This window comes from Oncorhynchus keta, chromosome 5, assembly GCF_023373465.1.
Source record: "Oncorhynchus keta strain PuntledgeMale-10-30-2019 chromosome 5, Oket_V2, whole genome shotgun sequence".
NCBI lineage: Eukaryota > Metazoa > Chordata > Actinopteri > Salmoniformes > Salmonidae > Oncorhynchus > Oncorhynchus keta.
The window spans coordinates 37,228,765-37,256,359 of NC_068425.1; the positions used below are offsets into that span (position 1 = coordinate 37,228,765).

Consider the following 27,595-nt stretch of genomic DNA (forward strand, 5'->3'; position numbering starts at 1 on the left):
AGTCATCAAACTACTACAGGTGTCCTGTTGAGGGAAAGTCATCAAACTACTACAGGTGTACTGTTGAGGGAAAGTCACCTGACAGTCTGCATGTTATCTTCATCCTCCACCAACCTTTGTCCCAGGTGCTTGCGCAATAGCTGAATACGCAGACACACCCTCGTCACTCCTCCTTCTCTCTCTCTGTGTCTCTCAATCTCGCTCTACTTCCTCTTCTTGTGTCCTCTCCAGTCCTGCGCTGCACTGCTTCGTTCGTGTAGACTGCCCAGAGTCCGCGAATACAACCCTGCTACAACCACACACACATCATCTTATCGTTCCTGTCCACTGGAGGAAGGAGAGGTAGGAGGGAGAGACTGGTTTTGGTTGACATTCCCTTGTTTCTTAGTTGCATTGGGGTTTCTTATGGTTTTCTATGGCGTGGTCTTTCCTGTTTGAGTGTGTGTCTGTGTCTGTATCTGTGTCTGTGTGTGTATCTGTGTCTGTGTCTGTGTCTGTGTCTGTGTCTGTGTCTGTGTCTGTGTCTGTGTGTGTATCTGTGTCTGTGTCTGTATCTGTGTCTGTGTCTGTGTGTGTGTCTGTGTCTGTATCTGTATCTGTGTCTGTGTCTGTATCTGTGTCTGTGTGTGTATCTGTGTCTGTGTCTGTGTCTGTGTGTGTATCTGTGTCTGTGTCTGTATCTGTGTCTGTGTCTGTGTGTGTGTATCTGTGTCTGTATCTGTGTCTGTGTGTGTTTGATCTCTATGCTAATTAAGTGTGATAAGAAAGCACTCTCAGTTCAGTTCCTTGTCAGATACTGGGACTGGGAGGCATTGCAGAAAGCTCTTGTAAATGCCACGTATCAAGGGCATCAAGAATGTAGGAGTGACAGTATGAGACGCATAGAGCAGGACATTAAGGGTCTGCAATGGACCCAGTCTAATGTTGTTGTGCATATAGGATCAATCAGACCGTCTTCTGAGTGTCTCCCACCAAGTGGAAGGAAGATACAAATCTCTACCTATACAAAACATATATACTGTAGGGTTGACTGTATCTGAATGGTTTTCCCCACTATGTCAACACAGCTAGCAGGCAACAGCAACCATGTGAAGATGAAATGTAGCCATTTTGTGTTTACAAAGTATGTACCAACACTGACGACCAACGTCCACAGTTAGTTTCCTTGCTCAACTCGTTGCTCAACTCAACAAAAGTCGACGCTCAACTTAATATTTACCTAAACGGGCAAAACAATTCGGACATTCAACCAGTTTCTGAAATACACTTGGGGTTGAGTTGCTTGGGGGCAACTTTGCCTCCTAGAGTATAGCCTCGGCCTACAATCTAACTTTATCTAACCCAATCTTTCTCACTTTTAACCCTCCCTTCCTGGTTTTACTACAGTAGAGTTCCAACCAATCCCTGACAAGAAGAAGACATTCCGTTCCCAGCCACATTCCAGAACCCTGTGGACCCCTTGTTGAAGCATGTCTCTGTACAGCTTTGGGTTGGAGCCTCTCTCCTGTCATGCCTGGAATAAGGACAGGACACGTAAGTAGTCCTGCAGTAATACTTAAACCAGTCTGCCCGCATTTCAACACACGCGCACACACGCACACACACACACACACACACGCACGCACACACACACACACACACACACACACACACACACACACACACACACACACACACACACACACACACACACACACACACACACACACACACACACACACACACACACACACACACACACACACCTCTCTTTCTCCCGGTCTATACCTCCATTAGCTGGCCTGCTGGCTCCTCGGAAGCGTCCCAAATTCCTTATACAGTGCACTACCATTTGACCAGGGCCCATAGGGTTCTAGTCATACGTAGTGCACTATGTAGTGAATAGGGAGCCCGTTGAGACACAAACCCCTCGTGTTGTTTGCTGTCTGCAGATGCACTTCCTCTTCCTCCTCTAATTGCTGTCCATTAAAACATGTCTGAAGATCTGGGGAATGTGATTATCAACAGAGGAAATGTTAGCAGAGATGTAAGGAGCTCCATACTGTAGCGTGGGCCCAAATGGGACCCTATTCCCTATATAGTGCACTACTTTGTACCAGGACCCAAAGAGCATTATGTAGGGAATAGGGTTGCCATTTGGGACACATTTGACTTCACTCTTCTTCTTCGTCTACTTTACTAGTCTAACTCTACCCTTTTAGTATTCTGTTAAAGTACAAAGATGGAACATGAACATTGTGATTTATCTACAGTATCTCTACATTAAACAAGTTATCTTTGACGTAGAGAGAAATTTGTAGGTAAACATGCTAATCTGGTCCCAAGCCGGATCTCCCTCTCTCCAACGTCTATATGCAGTAACAATAGAGCCTGAGGACAAGGTTAACAAAATGCCATTGCTACACAGTAAATTGGCCAGTGTTACCTAATCAAATCAAATCACATTTATTTATATAGCCCTTCGTACATCAGCTGATATCTCAAAGTGCTGTACAGGGGCAGAACAACAGATTTGTACCATGTCAGCTCGGGGATTCCAGCCTAAAACCACAAACAGCAAGCAATGCAGGTGTAGAAGCACGGTGGCTAGGAAAAACTCCCTAGAAAGGCCAGAACCTAGGAAGAAACCTAGAGAGGAACCAGGTTATGTGGGGTGGCCAGTCCTCTTCTGGCTGTGCTGGGTGGAGATTATAACAGAACATGGCCAAGATGTTCAAATGTTCATAAATGACCAGCATGGTCCAATAATAATAAGGCAGAACAGTTGAAACTGGAGCAGCAGCACGGCCAGGTGGACTGGGGACAGCAAGGAGTCATCATGTCAGGTAGAGAGAGAGAAAGAAAGAGAGAAAGAGAGAATTAGAGAGAGCACACTTAAATTCACACAGGACACCGAATAGGACAGGAGAAGTACTCCAGATATAACAAACTGACCCTAGCCCCCCGACACATAAACTACTGCAGCATAAATACTGGAGGCTGAGACAGGAGACAGGAGACACTGTGGCCCCATCCGAGGACACCCCCGGACAGGGCCAAACAGGAAGGATATAACCCCACCCACTTTGCCAAAGCACAGCCCCCACACCACTAGAGGGATATCTTCAACCACCAACTTACCATCCTGAGACAAGGCTGAGTATAGCCCACAAAGATCTCCGCCACGGCACAGCCCAAGGGGGGGGGAGGCGCCAACCCAACCCAGACAGGATGATCACATCAGTGACTCAACCCACTCAGGTGACGCACCCCTCCCAGGGACAGTATGAGAGAGCCCCAGTAAGCCAGTGACTCAGCCCCTGTAATAGGTTTAGAGGCAGAGAATCCCAGTGGAAAGAGGGTAATGTAGATGTAGATGTTTTTCAGTGTAATATTTCTAGTGTTGGTTCAGGTGTTAAATGAACTCTATTAGTGTAGACAACCCCAGTTAATAACCAGTGTTGACTGTGAGTGTGATTGTGTCAGTTTTACCAGAGATCCTTATATAATGACTAGAGGCTAACAATAGTAGGAGACATTGTCCCAAAGGTGGGAAGGCAGGAAGTCTGCTCATTAAGCCCACAGAAACTCATTGAATAACGCTGTATTCCCACGTGGACAGATTTTGGTGAGAGTGAAATCTCTCGCTTTGCCTCTTCCTCTCTGGTTTTACTCTGTGGAGAGTATAACGTTCCCATCAAAACCACGGCCATTATTATCATATTTCCCAGCATGCTCTACTGCAGGTAGATTTTTTTTAATGATTGTTTTTTTGATACTTTTATTTTTGCTTGTACACTGATTGATTGATTCATATTATGCTACTCAAAGACAAATAACAAACAAACAAACAAAACATTTTTCAAAACGAATCAAATCAGTTAATTAGATTTGTAACCGTTAGTAAAAAGGTTGTTCCCTTTGTAAATCTTAAATACTCTCCTTCCAACGCAACTAACCCAGGCAGTCATTCTGTTTGGGTTCTGATAGGAATTACAAATCACTTTGCAAACCAGCATTGTGTGACTTGCAGGTAGGGTGGCAAAATTCTGGTCAAAAATCTTGCCATAATTTCCAGATTTTTCAGAAGTCGTGTTTGGAAGATTCCTGGAGGAAATAATAAAAAAATCTGAAATCCTTCAACTGGGATATCTGGGAATTTGGGGAAAGTTACCTACCCTACTTCAAGGCCTGATGTGGCCTGTAAACCATGAGTTTCAGACCTTTTTTACGAGGGTGAAACTAGGCCTAATTAGTGTAATTGTTGCTAATTTCCTTTAACACTGAAAAGCGTGGACTCTTATACACACTGGCCCAGTGTTGAGCTGAACACTGGCACTGTTGATTCACCACTGGACAATTAGCTGTGTAAACATATACAATGTACTGTATGTTTCTGTACGTGTCGTATGTGATGCGTCAATGCAATATAGACATCTCTCCTCCACATAATATGCAATGTGTGTGTGTGTGTGTGTGTGTGTGTGTGTGTGTGTGTGTGTGTGTGTGTGTGTGTGTGTGTGTGTGTGTGTGTACAACTGTCAATCAGCAAGTTTCTATCCATTACACATTAGTTACATGTTAATCAAGATGATGTAGAGATGCAGAGATGCCTCTCCTCTCTCCAGATATTGCTGTGTATTCGTTGTTGTTAATCAAGATATTGTAGTGACGTAATGATGTCTCTCCTCTCTCCAGATATTGCTGTGTATTAGTTGTTGTTAATCAAGATATTGTAGTGACGTAATGATGTCTATCTCCAGAGATTGCTGTCAGCCCCAACAGCAGTGTGGTGATCATCTATGAAAAGAAGGGGAACGAGTGGGCCAAGATCCACGAGCTGACTGAGCACAGTGGACGAATCACAGGTACCCACTGAACACACACGCACGCACGCACGCACGCACGCACGCACGCACACACACACACACACACACACACACACACACACACACACACACACACACACACACACACACACACACACACACACACACACACACACACACACACACACAGAGTGCTAGCCTGAACATGTTGCATCACAAGGCATTATGGGATTCCAACTGCATCATTCTCTTCATTGTCTCCATCTCCTAAAAACCTTCCAGGCATCGACTGGGCTCCGGATTCGAACCGCATCGTGACGTGTGCGTCAGACCGTAATGCGTACGTGTGGACCCTGAAGGACAAGGTGTGGAAGCCCACTCTGGTGTTGGTGAGGATCAACCGGGCTGCTACTTTCGTCAAGTGGTCCCCTCTGGAGAATAAGTTTGCCCTGGGCAGCGGAGCTCGCCTCATCTCTGTCTGCTACTTCGAGAAGGAGAACGACTGGTGAGAGACCTGGAACACGTTCAGTCAGTCGGACGGACGGTCACTCACTCACTCACTCACTCACTCACTCACTCACTCACTCACTCACTCACTCTCACTGTACTCTCTTACTAATACTGTACCCTCTTACTACACTCACTCACTCACTCACTCACTCACTCACTCACTCACTCACTCACTCACTCACTCACTCACTCACTCACTGTACCCTCTTACTAATACTGTTATTGTGACTGTTACTACAGTAGTACACTATAGGCTGGAAGTGAGGCACCATTTGAGATATTCCCAGAAAGAATCTACTGTGACCTTTCCCTTCCCCTCTGACCCTGTTATGGCTCAGTAGTGTCTTGAGATTTGTCCAGTATGAATCTATTGCAACCTTTGACCTTTGAGACCTCTGTGACCTCTGGCCCCTGCAGGTGGCTCAGTAAGCACATAAAGAAGAGCATCCGGTCCACGGTGATGTGTCTGGACTGGCACCCCAACAACATCCTGTTGGCTGCAGGATCCTCTGACTTCCACTGCAGGTCAGAACCAACAGATAGTAACTGTCTCTAAGGCTTCCACTGCAGGTCAGAACCAACAGATAGTAACTGTCTCTAAGGCTTCCACTGCAGGTCAGAACCAACAGATAGTAACTGTCTCTAAGGCTTCCACTGCAGGTCAGAACCAACAGATAGTAACTGTCTCTAAGGCTTCCACTGCAGGTCAGAACCAACAGATAGTAACTGTCTCTAAGGCTTCCACTGCAGGTCAGAACCAACAGATAGTAACTGTCTCTAAGGCTTCCACTGCAGGTCAGAACCAACAGATAGTAACTGTCTCTAAGGCTTCCACTGCAGGTCAGAACCAACAGATAGTAACTGTCTCTAAGGCTTCCACTGCAGGTCAGAACCAACAGATAGTAACTGTCTCTAAGGCTTCCACTGCAGGTCAGAACCAACAGATAGTAACTGTCTCTAAGGCTTCCACTGCAGGTCAGAACCAACAGATAGTAACTGTCTCTAAGGCTTCCACTGCAGGTCAGAACCAACAGATAGTAACTGTCTCTAAGGCTTCCACTGCAGGTCAGAACCAACAGATAGTAACTGTCTCTAAGGCTTCCACTGCAGGTCAGAACCAACAGATAGTAACTGTCTCTAAGGCTTCCACTGCAGGTCAGAACCAACAGATAGTAACTGTCTCTAAGGCTTCCACTGCAGGTCAGAACCAACAGATAGTAACTGTCTCTAAGGCTTCCACTGCAGGTCAGAACCAACAGATAGTAACTGTCTCTAAGGCTTCCACTGCAGGTCAGAACCAACAGATAGTAACTGTCTCTAAGGCTTCCACTGCAGGTCAGAACCAACAGATAGTAACTGTCTCTAAGGCTTCCACTGCAGGTCAGAACCAACAGATAGTAACTGTCTCTAAGGCTTCCACTGCAGGTCAGAACCAACAGATAGTAACTGTCTCTAAGGCTTCCACTGCAGGTCAGAACCAACAGATAGTAACTGTCTCTAAGGCTTCCACTGCAGGTCAGAACCAACAGATAGTAACTGTCTCTAAGGCTTCCACTGCAGGTCAGAACCAACAGATAGTAACTGTCTCTAAGGCTTCCACTGCAGGTCAGAACCAACAGATAGTAACTGTCTCTAAGGCTTCCACTGCAGGTCAGAACCAACAGATAGTAACTGTCTCTAAGGCTTCCACTGCAGGTCAGAACCAACAGATAGTAACTGTCTCTAAGGCTTCCACTGCAGGTCAGAACCAACAGATAGTAACTGTCTCTAAGGCTTCCACTGCAGGTCAGAACCAACAGATAGTAACTGTCTCTAAGGCTTCCACTGCAGGTCAGAACCAACAGATAGTAACTGTCTCTAAGGCTTCCACTGCAGGTCAGAACCAACAGATAGTAACTGTCTCTAAGGCTGTCCACTGCAGGTCAGAACCAACAGATAGTAACTGTCTCTAAGGCTTCCACTGCAGGTAGAACCAACAGATAGTAACTGTCTCTAAGGCTTCCACTGCAGGTCAGAACCAACAGATAGTAACTGTCTCTAAGGCTTCCACTGCAGGTCAGAACCAACAGATAGTAACTGTCTCTAAGGCTTCCACTGCAGGTCAGAACCAACAGATAGTAACTGTCTTTGGCTTCCACTGCAGGTCAGAACCAACAGATTCTTTAACTGTCTCTAAGGCTTCCACTCAGGTCAGAACCAACAGATAGACTGTCTCTAAGGCTTCCACTGCAGGGCTAACTCCCCATAGGAGAACCAACAGATAGTAACTGTCTCTAAGGCTTCCACTGCAGGTCAGAACCAACAGATAGTAACTGTCCCTAAGAACTTCCACTGTCAGAACCAACAGATAGTAACTGTCTTAACTGTCCCCTAAGAACCAACAGATAGTAACTGTTTAACTTCCACTGCAGGTCAGAACCAACAGATAGTAACTGTCTCTAAGGCTTCCACTTTGCTGAACCATAAGGAGTAATAAGGCTTCCCATAGGAGAACCAACAGATAGTAACTGTCCCTAGGAGGTTTAACTGTCCCCTGCAGGTCAGAACCAACAGTTTAACTGTCTCCCCACTGCAGGTCAGAACCAACAGATAGTAACTGTCCTAAGGCTGTTGATGAACCCTTTAACTGTCCCTTATTTATTCAACCTTTAACTAGGTAATTATCGGGTCAGATTATTTATTTTCTAATGCTTGGTCAAGGAGCTGTTACAAAACTATGACAATGTAATTACATCTTTACACTGTCCCTTGATAAACCCTTAACTGTCCCCATTTAGGAGAACCATAGTTTAACTGTCCTCATAGGAGTTTTCTTTAACTGTCCCCATAGGAGAAGGTGTTTACTGTCCCCATAGGAGAACCCTTTAACTGTCCCCATAGGAGAACCGTTTAACTGTCCCCATAGGAGAACCGTTTAACTGTCCCCATAGGAGAACCCTTTAACTGTCCCCATAGGAGAACCGTTTAACTGTCCCCATAGGAGAACCCTTTAACTGTCCCCATAGGAGAACCGTTTAACTGTCCCCATAGGAGAACCCTTTAACTGTCCCCATAGGAGAACCGTTTAACTGTCCCCATAGGAGAACCCTTTAACTGTCCCCATAGGAGAACCGTTTGGAAAAGCCGTTAGGGTTCCATGTAGAACCCTTTTCACAGAAAATTCTACATGGATCCCAAAAGGGGTCAAGTGGAACCAAAAATTGTTCTTTTTCAGGGAAGAACCCTTTCGGAACCATTTCTTCTAGGTGTGAGTCATAATATGGTGGTTTAATTATTTTATACCAATTTATATACCGTCTGTTTATACTGTAACAGTATTTAAAAATACTCTCTCTTTGGGATACAAAATAATCAGGTATTAAAGTAACGCTGTGCGAGCCGGATCGGCTCATAGTGATACAAACATGACAATTCCCAAATACTCTTCATGCAGGATCTTCTCTGCCTACATCAAGGAAATCGAGGACAAGCCAGGCCCGACAGCTTGGGGGGCTAAGATGCCATTTGGGGAGATGCTGCTGGAGACCAAGGACTGTGGAGGTTGGGTACACAGTGTCTCCTTCTCCCCCAGCGGAGACCACCTGGCCTGGGTCGCTCACAACAGCAGCATCAGTGTGGCCGACGCCACCCAGGGGAAAGAGTGAGTGGAAGAGTGAAGGGGGAAAGAGTGAAGGGTGGAAAGAGTGAAGGGGGAAAGAGTGAGTGGAAGAGTGAAGGGGGAAAGAGTGAAGGGGTGAAAGAGTGAAGGGGTGAAAGAGTGAAGGGGGAAATAGAGTGAAGGGGTGAAAGAGTGAAGGGGTGAAAGAGTGAAGGGGAAAGTGAGTGAAAGAGTGAAGGGTGAAAGAGTGAAGGGTGAAAGAGTGAAGAGTGAAGGGGGTGAAAAAGTGAAGTGGGGTGAAAGAGTGAAGGGGGAAAGAGTGAAGGGGTGAAAGAGTGAAGGGGTGAAAGAGTGAAGGGGTGAAAGAGTGAAGGGGGGAAAGAGTGAAGGGGTGAAAGAGTGAAGGGGGAAAGAGTGAAGGGGGAAAGAGTGAAAAGAGTGAGTGAAGGGGTGAAAGAGTGAAGGGGGGAAAGAGTGAAGGGGGAAATAGAGTGAAGGGGTGAAAGAGTGAAGGGGTGAAAGAGTGAAGGGGGAAATAGAGTGAAGGGGTGAAAGAGTGAAGGGGTGAAAGAGTGAAGGGGTGAAAGAGTGAAGGGGGAAAGAGTGAAGGGGGGAAAGAGTGAAGGGGTGAAAGAGTGAAGGGGGGAAAGAGTGAAGGGGAGGGAAAGAGTGAAGGGGGAAAGAGTGAAGGGGTGAAAGAGTGAAGGGGTGAAAGAGTGAAGGGGGAAAGAGTGAAGGGGGAAAGAGTGAAGGGGGAAAGAGTGAAGGGGTGAAAAGAAGTGAAGGGGGAAAGAGTGAAGGGGGGGGTGAAAGAGTGAAGGGGGGAGTGAAGGGGTGAAAGAGTGAAGGGGTGAAAGAGTGAAGGGGGAAAAGAGTGAAAAGGGTGAAAGAGTGAAGGGGGGTGAAAGAGTGAAGGGGTGAAAGAGTGAAGGGGGAAAGAGTGAAGTGAAGGGGGAAAGAGTGAAGGGGGAAAGAGTGAAGGGGAAAAGAGTGAAGTGAAGGGGAAAGAGTGAAAAGTGAAGGGGAAAGAGTGAAGGGGTGAAAGAGTGAAGGGGGGAAAGAGTGAAGGGGGAAAGAGTGAAGGGGTGAAAGAGTGAAGGGAAAGAGTGAAAAGAGTGAGTGAAAGAGTGAAGGGAAGAGTGAAACTGAGTGAAAGAGTGAAGGGGAAAGTGAAGGGGTGAAGGGGGAAAGAGTGAAGGGGGAAAGAGTGAAGGGGTGAAAGAGTGAAGGGTAAAACAGTGAGTGAAATAGTGAAGGGGGAAAGAGTGAAGGGGGGAAAGAGTGAAGGGGTGAAAGAGTGAAGGGTAAAACAGTGAGTGAAATAGTGAAGGGGGAAAGAGTGAAGGGGTGAAAGAGTGAGTGAAAGAGTGAAGGGGGGAATGGTGAAGGGGGAAAGAGTGAGTAGCTATCACTGACAGAAAGGATGCTCCTCAGTCTTTTCCTCCACTACTAGTCGTCCTCTCGCCTCCTCTCCTGAAAATGGAAAAGGGAAGCCATTAGAGCCTTGGAGGAGATCCTTGAAAAGGAACCTTGTGTCCTTCTGATGTTCTGAGGAAAGAGGCTAGGAGAAAGGGATGAGAGGAATCTTTCATTTAGAGATTCACACAAAGAGAGGAACATGTCCTTGACCCCATGACTCTTGATCTCTGACCTCGTGTCGATTGACAGGGTGACTCAGCTGACAACGGACCGTCTCCCTCTAGTGAGCGTGCTCTATGTGAGCCCCACAGAGATGGTTGCCGCGGTAAGAAAACACACCTCTCATCACTCTCTTCATTTGTGACCGACCAGAACCATAGCAAGGTTACTCAACTTGTGAGCCCAGTTCACCGAACCACTTCCACCTGTGGGAGTTCAATGAGTTCAGTGATACACTGTCCCAGATGGAACACTGTCCCCTATATATAGGCTGTACAGGATCCCTTGTCGCCTGGTATTCTACAGTTTGCTCCTATCGGTCCTGGTCAAAAGCAGTGCATTATATAAAGGCAATAGGGTTCAATTTGGGACTCAATATCATACATACCCTGCATACTATGTTCCTATGTTCTATGTTCCTAATGCCTAAACCTTCTATGTTCCTATCATACATACCCTACATACCCTGCATACCTAATGTCTAAACCTTCTATGTTCCGATCATACAAACCCTGCATACCTAATGCCTAAACCTTCTATGTTCCTATCATACATACCCTGCATACCTAATGTCTAAACCCTCTATGTTCCTATCATACATACCTAATGTCTAAACCCTCTGTTTCTAGCATACATACCCTTCATACCTAATGTCTAAACCCTCTATGTTCCTATCATACATACCCTGCATACCTAATGTCTAAACCCTCTATGTTCCTATCATACATACCTAATGTCTAAACCCTCTGTTTCTAGCATACATACCCGCATACCTAATGTCTAAACCCTCTATGTTCCTATCATACATACCCTGCATACCTAATGTCTAAACCCTCTATGTTCCTATCATACATACCTAATGTCTAAACCCTCTATGTTCCTATCATACATACCCTGCATACCTAATGTCTAAACCCTCTATGTTCCTATCATACATACCCTGCATACCTAATGTCTAAACACTCTATGTTTCTAGCATACATACTCTGCATACCTAATGTCTAAACACTCTATGTTTCTAGCATACATACTCTGCATACCTAATGTCTAAACACTCTATGTTTCTAGCATACATACTCTGCATACCTAATGTCTAAACACTCTATGTTTCTAGCATACATACTCTGCATACCTAATGTCTAAACACTCTATGTTTCTAGCATACATACTCTGCATACCTAATGTCTAAACACTCTATGTTTCTAGCATACATACTCTGCATACCTAATGTCTAAACACTCTATGTTTCTAGCATACATACCCTGCATACCTAATGTCTAAACACTCTATGTTTCTAGCATACATACTCTGCATACCTAATGTCTAAACCCTCTGTTTCAGGGCCATGACTGCTGTCCGTTTCAGTTCTCCTATAAGGGCCCAGGCAGTCTGAAGTTTGTTAAGAAGCTGGACATCCCCAAGCAGACCTCTAGGGGCAGCATGTCCGCCATGCAACACTTCCGCAATCTGGATAAGAAGGCTACTGACGACGACGAGAGCAACGAGCTGGGCTGCCTGCACCAGAACAGCATCACGTGAGGAGAGAGGGAGTGTGTGTGTTGTGTGTTGTGTGTTGCTAGCTTAAATCAAATCAAATGTTGTGTGTCACATACACGTGTTTAGCAGATGTTATTGCGGATGTAGCGAAATGCTTGTAGAGTATACTGAATCTCTCTGCTCCTGTGTCTCCCTCCAGTCAGCTGTGTATCGTGTCAGGAACTAAGGCCCACGTGGACAAGTACAGCAGTGTGGGTCTGGACGGAGCTATGGTCCTCTGGGACTTCAAGGTACTGCCTACATACACCACATATACAAAAGGATGTGGACACCCCGTCAAATGAGTAGATTTGGCTATTTCAGGTACACCCATTGCTGACAGGTGTATATAATTGAGCACACAGCCATGCAATCTCCATAGACAAACATTGGCAGTAGAATGGGCCGTACTGAAGAGCTCAGTGACTTTCAACGTGGCACCGTCATAGGATGCCACCTTTTCAACAAGTCAGTTTGTCAAATTTTGCTCTGCTAGAGCTGCCCCCGGTCAACTGTAAGTGCTGTTATTGTGAAGTGGAAACATCTAGGAGCAACAACGGCTCAGCTGTGAAGTGGTAGGCCACACAAGCTCACAGAACGGGACCACCGAGTGTTGAAGCACGTAGTGTGTAAAAATCGTCTGTCCTCGGTTGCAACACTCCCTACCGAGTTCCAAACTACCTCTGGAAGCAACGTCAACACAAGAGCTGTTCGTCGGGAGCTTCACGAGATGGGTTTCCATGGTGAAGAGATGGGTTTCCATGGTGAAGAGATGGGTTTCCATGGTGAAGAGATGCGTTTCCATGGTGAAGAGATGGGTTTCCATGGCTGAGCAGCCGCACACAAGCCTAAGATCACTGTGCGTAATGCCAAGCGTCAGCTGGAGGGGTGTAAAGCTTGCAGCCATTAGTCTCTGGAGCAGTGGAAACACGTTCTCTGGACTGATGATTCACGCTTCACCATTTGGCAGTTCGACAGATGAATCTGGGTTTGGCGGATTCCAGGAGAACGCTACCTGCCCCAATACATAGTGCCAACTGTGAAGTTTGGTGGAGGAGGAATAAATGATTCGGGCTTGGCCCCTTAGTTCCAGTGAAGGGAAATCTTAATCTTACAGGATACGATTCTGTGCTTTCAACTTTGTGTCAACAGTTTGGGGAAGGCCCTTCCCGATTCAGCATGAAAATGCCCTCGTGCACAAAGCCAGGTCCATACAGCAATGGTTTGTTGAGATCGGTGTGGAAGAACTTGACTGGCCTTCAAAGAGCCCTGACCTCAGTCTGTAACCTGACTCATTATGTCTAGGGGTCCTAGCTACGTGGTCTGTAACCTGACTCATTATGTCTAGGGGTCCTAGCTACGTGGTCTGTAACCTGACTCATTATGCCTAGGGGTCCTAGCTACGTGGTCTGTAACCTGACTCATTATGCCTAGGGGTCCTAGCTACGTGGTCTGTAACCTGACTCATTATGCCTAGGGGTCCTAGCTACGTGGTCTGTAACCTGACTCATTATAGGGGCCTAGCTACGTGGTCTGTAACCTCTCCTAGGGGTCCGTGGTCTGTAACCTGACTCATTATGCCTAGGGGTCCTAGCTACGTGGTCTGTAACCTGACTCATCTATGTCTAGGGGTCCTAGCTACGTGGTCTGTAACCTGACTCATTATGTCTATGTCCTAGCTACGTGGGGTCTAGCAGGGGTGGTCTGTAACCTGACTCATTATGCCTAGGGGTCCTTTACGTGGTCTGTAACCTGACTCATTATGCCTAGGGGTCCTAGCTACGTGGTCTGTAACCTGACTCATTATGTCTAGGGTCCTAGCTAGGTCTGTAACCTGACTCCTAGGGGTCCTACTACGTGGTCTGTAACCTGACTCATTATGCCTGTCTACGTGGTCTGTAACCTGGGTCCTAGCTACGTGGTCTGTAACCTGACTCATTATGTCTAGGGGTCCTAGCTACGTGGTCTGTAACCTGACTCATTATGTCTAGGGGTCCTAGCTACGTGGTCTGTAACCTGACTCATTATGTCTAGGGGTCCTAGCTACGTGGTCTGTAACCTGAGTTGATATTGTGTATAAGTATGAGAAGTCAGCGTATTCAGCCAGGTGTTGAATGTACCCAGGAGACAGCAACTTACCGAGATCAGGGCTAGCTCCATCTTGACCTCTTGGTCGGCCAGTCTAAGCAGATTATCCATATGTTCATGGTGACGAAGTAAATGTGTACAGAAACCACACTACAAAAATATATGCCCAACTAAAGAGGTTTTCTAACACAACAAAAGCAAATAGACCCTGTTGGTGCTGCCCCCTGGGGGCGGAGTGTGGAAGTATATCCTGGAGAGTGTGTTTGCCTTTGTTCCAACACTAACCTTTCCCCCCATATCATTACACAGCATAGTGCACTACTGTTGAGCAGAGCCTTATGGGTAAAACTCAGGCTGTTCTACTCTGTTGACATGACATTTATTCACCGGTTTTTCTTCTTCTCTCTGTTTTCCCGGCAGCACTGAGTTCATGGAGGATGCTAGAGCCATAGGCTGTGTCTTGCCATCTGTGCGGTCAGCATTACTCCAGATGACCATGGGACTCACCACTACCAGTTGTTATTAACATCTACATTAAGCAGTTAGTCACACCAGGGTTGGGGTCAATTCCATTTCAATTTCAGTCAATTCGGAAAGTAAACCAAATTCATATTCCAATTGTTTTATTTTATTCCTCATTGAAAAGCATTGAAGAGAATTGGAATTTCAGTGTACTTTCTGAATTGACTGGAATTGAAATGGAATTGACCCCAACACAGAGTCACACCACTGTCAAGTTACCCATTATTTTACACAGATAGATGTGTTATCATGTGTATTCATTTTCAACTGGAACAGTAGACACTTCTGAAGCTTCAAGATGTTTTACAATAAATCATGTTGCTTTGTGCTGGGTTTCAATCAATGAATCAATATTTTTTAAGTAAAATAAACATGCTTTCTACAGATTCTGGTGGACTGAGTTTTCATATTGTACCGTGGTTCTTATGTGATAAATGAACTCACACCCGAGTGGTACGTTTTGGTGTATATTTCTAATATTGTAGTAAGACATATTATTATATACATCATAACGTCCATCCCTGGCTGAGTGCTTACACTCAACAAGGTATTGTGTCTATGGCAGTATGGCTACAGTGAATCTACACTCCAGAACTGTTATAAAGGTACAAAGTTCAATGTAAATATACCAAATACTAAGTAAACTGGATGCAAAAGGCTGCTGCAGGTGCTTGAGGGTCGCTCAAGGAGAGGTCAATGTTTTGCCAGCTGTTACTACTGTAAATGAATAGCGTTTCCTTGTCTGTCTCCGCCCACTGTGACCTCCGCTCTCTGTGACCTCCGCCCTCTGTGACCACCGCCCACTGGTTTGAGTTCTCCGTGAATAACAACACAGCAGAGCTACTAAAGAGGAAGAGGCGGAGCCAGAGGGTTTACTCAGGTCAACGTCTGTCCACGGAGAGCACAGCGTTATTCACTGTGTTTCTATAGGTTTAGTAAGCAGATCGATAGATAGAGAGGAAGAGGCGGAGCCAGAGGGTTTACTCAGGTCAACGTCTGTCCACGGGACAACAACTCATTATATACAGAGGGTTTGTGTCTTCTCTGCTACTAAGCAGATCATAGATTTAAAGGCGGAGCCAGGCGTTACCCGACCTCCCTTTCCCCAAGAGGAGCCAATCAAGACAGACCTGTTTTTTTCTAGGTTTAGACCAGCATGAGATAATGATAGAGAAAGCACTTGTCACCTGCCTTCCCGCCTCCGGGACAACAACTCATTATATACTGTATCTCTGCTACTACTGCATAGATTTAAACTAGGGGCGTTACCCGACCTCCCTTTCCCCAAGAGGAGCCAATCAAGACAGACCTTTTTTTTTCTACCTGACCATAGATAATGATAGAGAAAGCACTGAGTATGCAAATCATTTAAGAACACCTGCTCTGTCCATGACATAGGCTGACCAGGTGAATCCAGGTGAAAGATGATGTCACTTGTTAAATCCACTTCAATCAGTGTAGATGAAGGGGAGGAGACCTGGTTAAAGGAGGATTTTTAAGCCTTGAGACAATTGAGACATGGATTTCACATGTGTTCCATCCAGAGGGTGTCAAGAACTGCAACGTTGCTGGGTTTTTCACGCTCAACAGTTTCCCGTGTGTATCAAGAATGGTCCACCACCCTACGAACATCCAGACAACTTGGACCCAACATTGGAGTCAACATGGGCCAGCATCCCTGTGGAACGCTTTCAACACCTTGTAGAGTCAACATGGGCCAGCATCCCTGTGGAACGCTTTCAACACCTTGTAGAGTCAACATGGGCCAGCATCCCCGTGGAACGCTTTCAACACCTTGTAGAGTCAACATGGGCCAGCATCCCCGTGGAACGCTTTCAACACCTTGTAGAGTCAACATGGGCCAGCATCCCTGTGGAACGCTTTCAACACCTTGTAGAGTCAACATGGGCCAGCATCCCTGTGGAACACTTTCAACACCTTGTAGAGTCTGTGCCCCAACGAATTGAGGCAGTTCTGAGGGCCAACTCAACATTACGAAGGTGTTCCTAATCTTTGGTATACTCAGTGTATGCAGTAGTTATTAAGCAATAAGTCCCGAGGAGGTGTGGTACATGACCAATATACCACGGCTAAGGGCTGTTCTTATCATGATGCAATGTAGAGTGGCTGGATACAGCCATTGGCTGTGGTATATTTGCCATATACACAAACCCCCGAGGTGCCTAATTGCTATTATTAACTGGTTACCAATGTAATTACAGCAGCAAAAATACATGTTTTGTCATACCTGGTCTGATTTACCACAGCTATCAGCCAATCAGCATTAAGGGTTCAAACCACCTAGTTTATAATTCCCATAATAGCATCTGTGTGTTTGGGGCAGCGCCATTGAGGCCATCTCCATTTTGAAGTAGTACATTGAGGAGGGATCAGGAGGGATCAGCTAATGAATTTGGAAGTCCCACCCACTACATTAATATGGTGGAAGCCAAGAATGTCTATTATTTAGTCATGTGACCGTTCTAACAATGGAAATACATGTCTTCAAAGATGGAAGGCAGCTGGGAGGAGGCGAGATCAGGTGGGAGCATTCTAGCCAATGAGAGGGCAGATACACATGTGAACAGGCCATAGAGATCGACAGAGGACTCATCTTTGTACCTGTGCCATTAAGATGTAAAGGCCCGAGCTGCTGTGAAGCCTTTTAATGGGCTCCAGACCAATTCTGATATTTTGTGTGGGTTTTTTTTCTTCCCCCGCTGATCTTAACTTTTTGTTTTACATAATATCTCCGTCTTCATTTCCTATGACCGAAAACAGCTTCTGGACATCTGAACAGTGATCACTAACCTGCAATTTGGATGACAATTTTTTACTTCAACGAGTTGTCAGCTCTGGATGTTCTGTTTACTCCGGACCAGGCCCTAATTCCCCCAGGAACTTGAAAGAGGAAGTGACGGCACAAGAAGAGGCAGAAGAGTTGGCATCCTGACTAAACTATGTTGTCGGGTAAATAAACCGCCTATACCCTCCGTTCTATTGGCTAACGGAATATTCTATGTTGGCGGATAAATAAACCACCTATACCCTCCGTTCTATTGGCTAACGGAATATTCTATGTTGTCGGGTAAATAAAACACCTCTACCCTCCGTTCTATTGGCTAACGGAATATTCTATGTTGTCGGGTAAATAAAACACCTATACCCTCCGTTCTATTGGCTAACGGAATATTCTATGTTGTCGGGTAAATAAAACACCTATACCCTCCATTCTATTGGCTAACGGAATATTCTATGTTGTCGGGTAAATAAAACACCTATGCCCTCCGTTCTATTGGCTAACGGAATATTCTATGTTGGCGGATAAATAAACCACCTATACCCTCCGTTCTATTGGCTAACGGAATATTCTATGTTGTCGGGTAAATAAAACACCTCTACCCTCCGTTCTATTGGCTAACGGAATATTCTATGTTGTCGGGTAAATAAAACACCTATACCCTCCGTTCTATTGGCTAACGGAATATTCTATGTTGTCGGGTAAATAAACCGCCTATACCCTCCGTTCTATTGGCTAACGGAATATTCTATGTTGTCGGGTAAATAAACCACCTATACCCTCCGTTCTATTGGCTAACGGAATATTCTATGTTGTCGGGTAAATAAACCGCCTATACCCTCCGTTCTATTGGCTAACGGAATATTCTATGTTGTCGGGTAAATAAACCGCCTATACCCTCCGTTCTATTGGCTAACGGAATATTCTATGTTGTCGGGTAAATAAAACACCTATACCCTCCGTTCTATTGGCTAACGGAATATTCTATGTTGTCGGGTAAATAAAACACCTATACCCTCCGTTCTATTGGCTAACGGAATATTCTATGTTGTCGGGTAAATAAACCGCCTATACCCTCCATTCTATTGGAGAACGTACAGTCACTGAAGAACAAGCTGGGCGAGTTCCGTTAGAGACTATTCTATCAACGTGACCTGAACAACTGTAATATTGTTAGGTTTTCTGAGTCGTGGCTGAACAAGGACATGGATGATATACATTTTGCTGGTTTTTCCATCATCACGACCGGATGGCAGCCTCGGGTAAGATGAGAGGGGGAGGAGTCTCTTTGTTAGCTGGTTTTTCCATCATCACGACCGGATGGCAGCCTCGGGTAAGATGAGAGGGGGAGGAGTCTCTTTGTTAGCTGGTTTTTCCATCATCAAGACCAGTCGGCAGCCTCGGGTAAGATGAGAGGGGGAGGAGTCTCTTTGTTAGCTGGTTTTTCCATCATCAAGACCAGTCGGCAGCCTCGGGTAAGATAGTCTCTTTGTTAGCTGGTTTTCCATCATCAAAGATGAGAGGGGGAGGAGTCTCTTTGTTAGCTGGTTTTTCCATCATCAAGACCAGTCGGCAGCCTCGGGTAAGATGAGAGGGGGAGGAGTCTCTTTGTTAGCTGGTTTTTCCATCATCAAGACCAGTCGGCAGCCTCGGGTAAGATGAGAGGGGGAGGAGTCTCTTTGTTAGCTGGTTTTTCCATCGTCACGACCAGTCGGCAGCCTCGGGTAAGATGAGAGGGGGGAGGAGTCTCTTTGTTAGCTGGTTTTTCCATCGTCACGACCAGTCGGCAGCCTCGGGTAAGATGAGAGGGGGGAGGAGTCTCTTTGTTAGCTGGTTTTTCCATCGTCACGACCAGTCGGCAGCCTCGGGTAAGATGAGAGGGGGGAGGAGTCTCTTTGTTAGCTGGTTTTTCCATCGTCAAGACCAGTCGGCAGCCTCGGGTAAGATGAGAGGGTGGAGGAGTCTCTTTGTAAGCTGGTTTTTCCATGTTACGACCCTGTGTATATAACCAAGTTATCATTGACTGGGTACTGGTACCCTGTGTATATAACCAAGTTATCATTGACTCAGTACTGGTACCCCGTGTATATAGCCAAGTTATCATTGACTAGGTACTGGTAATCCGTGTATATAACCACGTTATCATTGACTGGGTACTGGTACCCCGTGTATATAACCAAGTTATCATTGACTGGGTACTGGTACCCTGTGTATATAACCAAGTTATCATTGACTCAGTACTGGTACCCCGTGTATATAGCCAAGTTATCATTGACTAGGTACTGGTAATCCGTGTATATAACCACGTTATCATTGACTGGGTACTGGTAATCCGTGTATATAACCAAGTTATCATTGACTAGGTACTGGTAATCCGTGTATATAACCACGTTATCATTGACTAGGTACTGGTAATCCGTGTATATAACCAAGTTATCATTGACTAGGTACTGGTAATCCGTGTATATAACCACGTTATCATTGACTAGGTACTGGTAATCCGTGTATATAACCACGTTATCATTGACTGGGTACTGGTAATCCGTGTATATAACCACGTTATCATTGACTAGGTACTGGTAATCCGTGTATATAACCACGTTATCATTGACTAGGTACTGGTAATCCGTGTATATAACCAAGTTATCATTGACTAGGTACTGGTAATCCGTGTATATAACCACGTTATCATTGACTAGGTACTGGTAATCCGTGTATATAACCAAGTTATCATTGACTAGGTACTGGTAATCCGTGTATATTACCACGTTATCATTGACTAGGTACTGGTAATCCGTGTATATAACCACGTTATCATTGACTAGGTACTGGTAATCCGTGTATATAACCACGTTATCATTGACTGGGTACTGGTAATCCGTGTATATTACCACGTTATCATTGACTAGGTACTGGTAATCCGTGTATATAACCACGTTATCATTGACTAGGTACTGGTAATCCGTGTATATAACCACGTTATCATTGACTAGGTACTGGTAATCCGTGTATATAGCCACGTTATCATTGACTAGGTACTGGTAATCCGTGTATATAACCACGTTATCATTGACTAGGTACTGGTAATCCGTGTATATAACCAAGTTATCATTGACTAGGTACTGGTAATCCGTGTATATAACCACGTTATCATTGACTAGGTACTGGTAATCCGTGTATATAACCAAGTTATCATTGACTAGGTACTGGTAATCCGTGTATATAACCACGTTATCATTGACTAGGTACTGGTAATCCGTGTATATAACCACGTTATCATTGACTAGGTACTGGTAATCCGTGTATATAACCACGTTATCATTGACTAGGTACTGGTAATCCGTGTATATACCACGTTATCATTGACTAGGTACTGGTAATCTGTGTATATAACCACGTTATCATTGACTGGGTACTGGTAATCCGTGTATATTACCACGTTATCATTGACTAGGTACTGGTAATCCGTGTATATAGCCACGTTATCATTGACTAGGTACTGGTACTCCGTGTACAGTGGTCCCTGTAGCTCAGTTGGTAGAGCATGGCGCTTGTAACGCCAGGGTAGTGGGTTCGATCCCGGGACCACCCATACGTAGAATGTATGCACACATGACTGTAAGTCGCTTTGGATAAAAGCGTCTGATAAATGGCATATATTATTATTATTATTATTATTATTATTAACCACGTTATCATTGACTAGGTACTGGTAATCTGTGTATATAACCACGTTATCGTTACTCGTTGTATATTTATTCCTCATGTTATTATTTTTCTATTATTTTTCTCTCTACATTGTTTGGAAGGGCCCATAAGGAAGCATTTCACTGTTACACCTGCTGTTTACGAAATATGTGACAAATAAAATGTGATTTGATTATAGGATCTGTGACAGCATGGGCAGCACCATTGAGGCTATCTCCATTATAAAGTAGTCATTTACATTTTTCTTAATTGGCTGATTGCTCCCAACTCATAGGAACCCCCACCCAGTTGACTACTTTAAGTGGTGGAAGCCCTCAATGGCAATGTCCATGCTAAAACGGGTTATATCCACGATGAGTCCTCTATCTGTCTTCTATCTATCTCTGGAAAACAGGCACAACTCCAATATCAAGTCGTTTTTTCAAAGTTGCGTTTATTTTCGTGGACAGATTTTGGGCGGAGTAAAACCTTTTGCTTCGCATCTTCCCCTCTGGCGCTGCCCATGCTAAAATAGACTTTTGGCCACTACAGGCCTCTATATCATTCTCTATGCACCTGACCAATCAGAATCGAGCCGACGACAACATTGAATTTCGCTTTCAGCCAACTGGGACGGGAAATCCGCGTGACGCAACAAGCTGTCAGCTGTTCTTGTTTTGCTTCGGTTTTTTCCCTTCTTCTTTCTCCAGAGTGTCTGATCTCTTCTGTACTAAACAAGAACATTTATGGAACTCAGAGTTGGATTCTAAAAACACCGGATATAAGGAGTTCAAAACACTCAGGCCTATGATTAGATCGGTTTATTGTTAAAAAGGCGATCGAGATTTCTTCTCAGCTGGATCCTCAATCCGACGCTATCGTGCCAAGAGGCAAAGCCGATCCCAGGCCTCCGATCCAGGGCGGAGGGAGGGAAAGAGGTCGCTGGGAATCGGGATGGAGACGGGAGAGGGAGCTGACGGTCCTAGCGGACCGGGTGAACCGGGAGCCGGGCCGGGGACGGAGCTGACGGGGCTTGGCTGCGCCTCTTTCAACCAAGACTCCACGTAAGCGCCTCCTAACCCGCTGCCTGTTGGGTTGGTTGCCTACAACAGAATGCTCTCTCAGTAAATGTCCTTGTCATTTCCTGTAAAATAAGTTATAGATAAATACACCTTTCAGTATGATATCATGGTGATGCAATCTAAAACATATTTCCCTTTCATTGTGAGGTCCTAAAAATCATAATTAAATAGCCCATAGATGTTATAGAATTCTACATAGCGGCTACAGAATTCGCATGTGATGATCAGAGAGGGCAGTTCACAGTCCTCTGAACAAAACACACTAATTATGCTTAAACCTGAAACCACAGGATTTGTTCTAAAAAAAAAAAAAAAGCGACGGTTGACAACAGTGGATGGAACCGTTCTGGAGGCAGAACGACGGGGCTTCTAAAGCACTCCTGTTATACACACTAATGCCTATAGAAATCTATTGATCGCTTTCTTAATGACTCCATTTGACTGAGAGAGAGTTCCTTTGACTAATGTAAGCACTGACTGAGAATGCTTGAATCGCCACGATCAACTACTTTTCATGAACAGAAATATATCCCAAATGGCATCCTGTTCTCTGCACTAGTTGTGGCCAGGGCCTATAGAGCCCTACTGTATGTAGGGAATAGGGACAGTATTAGTAGTTTTGACCAGGGCCTATAGAGCCCTACTGTATGTAGGGAATAGGGACAGTATTAGTAGTTTTGACCAGGGCCTATAGAGCCCTACTGTATGTAGGGAATAGGGACAGTATTAGTAGTTTGACCAGGGCCTATAGAGCCCTACTGTATGTAGGGAATAGGGACAGTATTAGTAGTTTGACCAGGGCCTATAGAGCCCTACTGTATGTAGGGAATAGGGACAGTATTAGTAGTTTTGACCAGGGCCTATAGAGCCCTACTGTATGTAGGGAATAGGGACAGTATTAGTAGTTTTGACCAGGGCCTATAGAGCCCTACTGTATGTAGGGAATAGGGACAGTATTAGTAGTTTGACCAGGGCCTATAGAGCCCTACTGTATGTAGGGAATAGGGACAGTATTAGTAGTTTGGACCAGGGCCTATAGAGCCCTACTGTATGTAGGGAATAGGGACAGTATTAGTAGTTTGGACCAGGGCCTATAGAGCCCTACTGTATGTAGGGAATAGGGACAGTATTAGTAGTTTGGACCAGGGCCTATAGAGCCCTACTGTATGTAGGGAATAGGGACAGTATTAGTAGTTTGGACCAGGGCCTATAGAGCCCTACTGTATGTAGGGAATAGGGACAGTATTAGTAGTTTGGACCAGGGCCTATAGAGCCCTACTGTATGTAGGGAATAGGGACAGTATTAGTAGTTTTGACCAGGGCCTATAGAGCCCTACTGTATGTAGGGAATAGGGACAGTATTAGTAGTTTTGACCAGGGCCTATAGAGCCCTACTGTATGTAGGGAATAGGGACAGTATTAGTAGTTTGGACCAGGGCCTATAGAGCCCTACTGTATGTAGGGAATAGGGACAGTATTAGTAGTTTTGACCAGGGCCTATAGAGCCCTACTGTATGTAGGGAATAGGGACCAGGGCCTATAGAGCCCTACTGTATGAATAGGGTATAGGGACAGTATATAGGGACAGTATTAGTAGTTTTGACCAGGGCCTGAGCTCACCTGATATGAGGCTGACTGGCCCACTGTATGGAGGGAAGTATTAAGTTTTCACAACAGGGACTGCTACCACACACAGGGAATAGGGACAGTATTAGTAGTATTGACACAGCCCTACACACACACACACAGTACACCCAGCCCACACACACAGCCCACTGTATGTAGGGTATAGGGACACTAGTTTTGACCACCAGCCCACACTGTATGTAGGGAATAGGGACAGTACACAGTAGTTTGGACCACCTGTCCATAGCTTCTGTCTGTAGGCTCGGTACTAGGTACACACACATAGAACAGAGTAGACCTGTTGTCCTGTGGTGTTGGGGTTTGGATCTGAACAGAGTAGACCTGTTGTCCTGTGGTGTTGGGGTTTGGATCTGAACAGAGTAGACCTGTTGTCCTGTGGTGTTGGGGTTTGGATCTGAACAGAGTAGACCTGTTGTCCTGTGGTGTTGGGGTTTGGATCTGAACAGAGTAGACCTGTTGTCCTGTGGTGTTGGGGTTTGGATCTGAACAGAGTAGACCTGTTGTCCTGTGGTGTTGGGGTTTGGATCTGAACAGAGTAGACCTGTTGTCCTGTGGTGTTGGGGTTTGGATCTGAACAGAGTAGACCTGTTGTCCTGTGGTGTTGGGGTTTGGATCTGAACAGAGTAGACCTGTTGTCCTGTGGTGTTGGGGTTTGGATCTGAACAGAGTAGACCTGTTGTCCTGTGGTGTTGGGGTTTGGATCTGAACAGAGTAGACCTGTTGTCCTGTAGGTGTTGGGGTTGTCCTGTGGTGTTGGGGTTTGGATCTGAACAGAGTAGACCTGTTGTCCTGTGGTGTTGGGGTTTGGATCTGAACAGAGTAGACCTGTTGTCCTGTGGTGTTGGGGTTTGGATCTGAACAGAGTAGACCTGTTGTCCTGTGGTGTTGGGGTTTGGATCTGAACAGAGTAGACCTGTTGTCCTGTGGTGTTGGGGTTTGGATCTGAACAGAGTAGACCTGTTGTCCTGTGGTGTTGGGGTTTGGATCTGAACAGAGTAGACCTGTTGTCCTGTGGTGTTGGGGTTTGGATCTGAACAGAGTAGACCTGTTGTCCTGTGGTGTTGGGGTTTGGATCTGAACAGAGTAGACCTGTTGTCCTGTGGTGTTGGGGTTTGGATCTGAACAGAGTAGACCTGTTGTCCTGTGGTGTTGGGGTTTGGATCTGAACAGAGTAGACCTGTTGTCCTGTGGTGTTGGGGTTTGGATCTGAACAGAGTAGACCTGTTGTCCTGTGGTGTTGGGGTTTGGATCTGAACAGAGTAGACCTGTTGTCCTGTGGTGTTGGGGTTTGGATCTGAACAGAGTAGACCTGTTGTCCTGTGGTGTTGGGGTTTGGATCTGAACAGAGTAGACCTGTTGTCCTGTGGTGTTGGGGTTTGGATCTGAACAGAGTAGACCTGTTGTCCTGTGGTGTTGGGGTTTGGATCTGAACAGAGTAGACCTGTTGTCCTGTGGTGTTGGGGTTTGGATCTGAACAGAGTAGACCTGTTGTCCTGTGGTGTTGGGGTTTGGATCTGAACAGAGTAGACCTGTTGTCCTGTGGTGTTGGGGTTTGGATCTGAACAGAGTAGACCTGTTGTCCTGTGGTGTTGGGGTTTGGATCTGAACAGAGTAGACCTGTTGTCCTGTGGTGTTGGGGTTTGGATCTGAACAGAGTAGACCTGTTGTCCTGTGATGTTGGGGTTTGGATCTGAACAGAGTAGACCTGTTGTCCTGTGGTGTTGGGGTTTGGATCTGAACAGAGTAGACCTGTTGTCCTGTGGTGTTGGGGTTTGGATCTGAACAGAGTAGACCTGTTGTCCTGTGGTGTTGGGGTTTGGATCTGAACAGAGTAGACCTGTTGTCCTGTGGTGTTGGGGTTTGGATCTGAACAGAGTAGACCTGTTGTCCTGTGGTGTTGGGGTTTGGATCTGAACAGAGTAGACCTGTTGTCCTGTGGTGTTGGGGTTTGGATCTGAACAGAGTAGACCTGTTGTCCTGTGGTGTTGGGGTTTGGATCTGAACAGAGTAGACCTGTTGTCCTGTGGTGTTGGGGTTTGGATCTGAACAGAGTAGACCTGTTGTCCTGTGGTGTTTGGATCTGAACAGAGTAGACCTGTTGTCCTGTGGTGTTGGGGTTTGGATCTGAACAGAGTAGACCTGTTGTCCTGTGGTGTTGGGGTTTGGATCTGAACAGAGTAGACCTGTTGTCCTGTGGTGTTGGGGTTTGGATCTGAACAGAGTAGACCTGTTGTCCTGTGGTGTTGGGGTTTGGATCTGAACAGAGTAGACCTGTTGTCCTGTGGTGTTGGGGTTTGGATCTGAACAGAGTAGACCTGTTGTCCTGTGGTGTTGGGGTTTGGATCTGAACAGAGTAGACCTGTTGTCCTGTGGTGTTGGGGTTTGGATCTGAACAGAGTAGACCTGTTGTCCTGTGGTGTTGGGGTTTGGATCTGAACAGAGTAGACCTGTTGTGGTGTTGGGGTTTGGATCTGAATATACAATTACTTCCGGTGCAACTTCAGGCTACGTTTTCTTTCAAGATGCGATGGGCAATATATTATGGTGTTGATTTGTGAGAAAATAAAAACTTAAAGTTTGATGTCTCTGCGACGTCTTTCCAATGTTCAACCGCTCTCCAAACGACATATTCCCAATGTTCAACCGCTCTCCAAACGACATATTCCCAATGTTCAACCGCTCTCCAAACGACATATTCCCAATGTTCAACCGCTCTCCAAACGACATATTCCCAATGTTCAACCGCTCTCCTAACGACATATTCCCAATGTTCAACCGCTCTCCAAACGACATATTCCCAATGTTCAACCGCTCTCCAAACAACATATTCCCAATGTTCAACCGCTCTCCAAACAACATATTCCCAATGTTCAACCGCTCTCCTAACGACATATTCCCAATGTTCAACCGCTCTCCTAACAACATATTCCCAATGTTCAACCGCTCTCCTAACAACATATTCCCAATGTTCAACCGCTCTCCTAACAACATATTCCCAATGTTCAACCGCTCTCCTAACGACACATTCCCAATGTTCAACCGCTCTCCTAACGACATATTCCCAATGTTCAACCGCTCTCCTAACGACATATTCCCAATGTTCAACCGCTCTCCTAACGACATATTCCCAATGTTCAACCGCTCTCCTAACGACATATTCCCAATGTTCAACCGCTCTCCTAACGACATATTCCCAATGTTCAACCGCTCTCCTAACGACATATTCCCAATGTTCAACCGCTCTCCTAACGACATATTCCCAATGTTCAACCGCTCTCCAAACGACACATTCCCAATGTTCAACCGCTCTCGACATATTCCCAACGACATATTCCCAATGTTCAACCGCTCTCCAAACGACATATTCCCAATGTTCAACCGCTCTCCTAACGACATATTCCCAATGTTCAACCGCTCTCAACCGCTCTCCTAACGACACATTCCCAATGTTCAACCGCTCTCCTAACGACATATTCCCAATGTTCAACCGCTCTCCAAACGACATATTCCCAATGTTCAACCGCTCTCCAAACGACATATTCCCAATGTTCAACCGCTCTCCAAACGACACATTCCCAATGTTCGACCGCTCTCCAAACGACATATTCCCAATGTTCAACCGCTCTCCTAACGACATATTCCCAATGTTCAACCGCTCTCCAAACGACATATTCCCAAT

General features: G+C 45.6%; 2 protein-coding genes and 2 long non-coding RNA genes across 34 annotated transcripts in view; 2 read left to right on the forward strand and 2 right to left on the reverse strand.

Moving 5' to 3' along the window:
* The first annotated feature begins 174 nt into the window (after positions 1–174).
* On the forward strand, positions 175–15,084 carry zgc:86896 (uncharacterized protein LOC415190 homolog). Of its 2 annotated transcripts, none has more exons than XM_052519831.1 (10): positions 175–342; positions 1,387–1,533; positions 4,743–4,847; positions 5,091–5,313; positions 5,736–5,843; positions 8,752–8,958; positions 10,585–10,660; positions 11,896–12,089; positions 12,251–12,341; positions 14,599–15,084. In XM_052519831.1, the coding sequence occupies exons 2-10, from the start codon at positions 1,470–1,472 to the stop codon at positions 14,602–14,604; spliced, it is 1,074 nt and encodes a 357-aa protein (XP_052375791.1). In that variant the 5' UTR covers positions 175–342; positions 1,387–1,469; the 3' UTR covers positions 14,605–15,084. The 2 variants fall into 2 exon arrangements, with proteins under 2 accessions (XP_052375791.1, XP_052375792.1); XM_052519832.1 differs by having other exon boundaries at positions 180–342; positions 1,390–1,533.
* On the reverse strand, positions 10,667–11,961 carry LOC127930273 (uncharacterized). 25 transcript variants are annotated; one of them, XR_008137618.1, is made up of 4 exons: positions 11,825–11,961; positions 11,328–11,778; positions 11,202–11,284; positions 10,667–11,157 (listed from the first exon to the last, which is right to left on the reverse strand). It is a non-coding gene; the product is annotated as an uncharacterized LOC127930273 (long non-coding RNA). The 25 variants fall into 25 exon arrangements; XR_008137633.1 differs by having other exon boundaries at positions 11,202–11,247; positions 11,328–11,410; positions 11,457–11,897; XR_008137627.1 differs by having other exon boundaries at positions 11,328–11,410; positions 11,457–11,897.
* LOC127930274 (uncharacterized) lies at positions 13,234–14,242 on the reverse strand. Of its 6 annotated transcripts, none has more exons than XR_008137640.1 (4): positions 14,064–14,242; positions 13,843–13,885; positions 13,658–13,700; positions 13,234–13,592 (listed from the first exon to the last, which is right to left on the reverse strand). It is a non-coding gene; the product is annotated as an uncharacterized LOC127930274 (long non-coding RNA). The 6 variants fall into 6 exon arrangements; XR_008137636.1 differs by having other exon boundaries at positions 14,021–14,242; XR_008137641.1 differs by having other exon boundaries at positions 14,107–14,225.
* Positions 15,085–21,693: 6,609 nt separating the features above from the next.
* wipi1 (WD repeat domain, phosphoinositide interacting 1) overlaps positions 21,694–27,595 on the forward strand; it is a 42,319-nt gene continuing 36,417 nt past the window's right edge. The window contains exon 1 of the mRNA XM_052519834.1: positions 21,694–22,251. Coding sequence (XP_052375794.1) covers positions 22,142–22,251 — 110 coding nt within the window. The 5' untranslated portion in view covers positions 21,694–22,141. The remainder of the gene's footprint in view (positions 22,252–27,595) is intronic.

What these genes read in the sequence shown, in the direction of transcription:
- zgc:86896 (XM_052519831.1), top strand. Translation starts at nt 1,470, where the DNA reads ATGTCTCTGTACAGCTTTGGGTTGGAGCCTCTCTCCTGTCATGCCTGG. An exon ending in TTCGAGAAGGAGAACGACTG is followed by an intron (nt 5,314 to 5,735) that starts GTGAGAGACCTG and finishes TGGCCCCTGCAG; the next exon opens with GTGGCTCAGTAAGCACATAA. An exon ending in CTGCACCAGAACAGCATCAC is followed by an intron (nt 12,090 to 12,250) that starts GTGAGGAGAGAG and finishes GTCTCCCTCCAG; the next exon opens with TCAGCTGTGTATCGTGTCAG.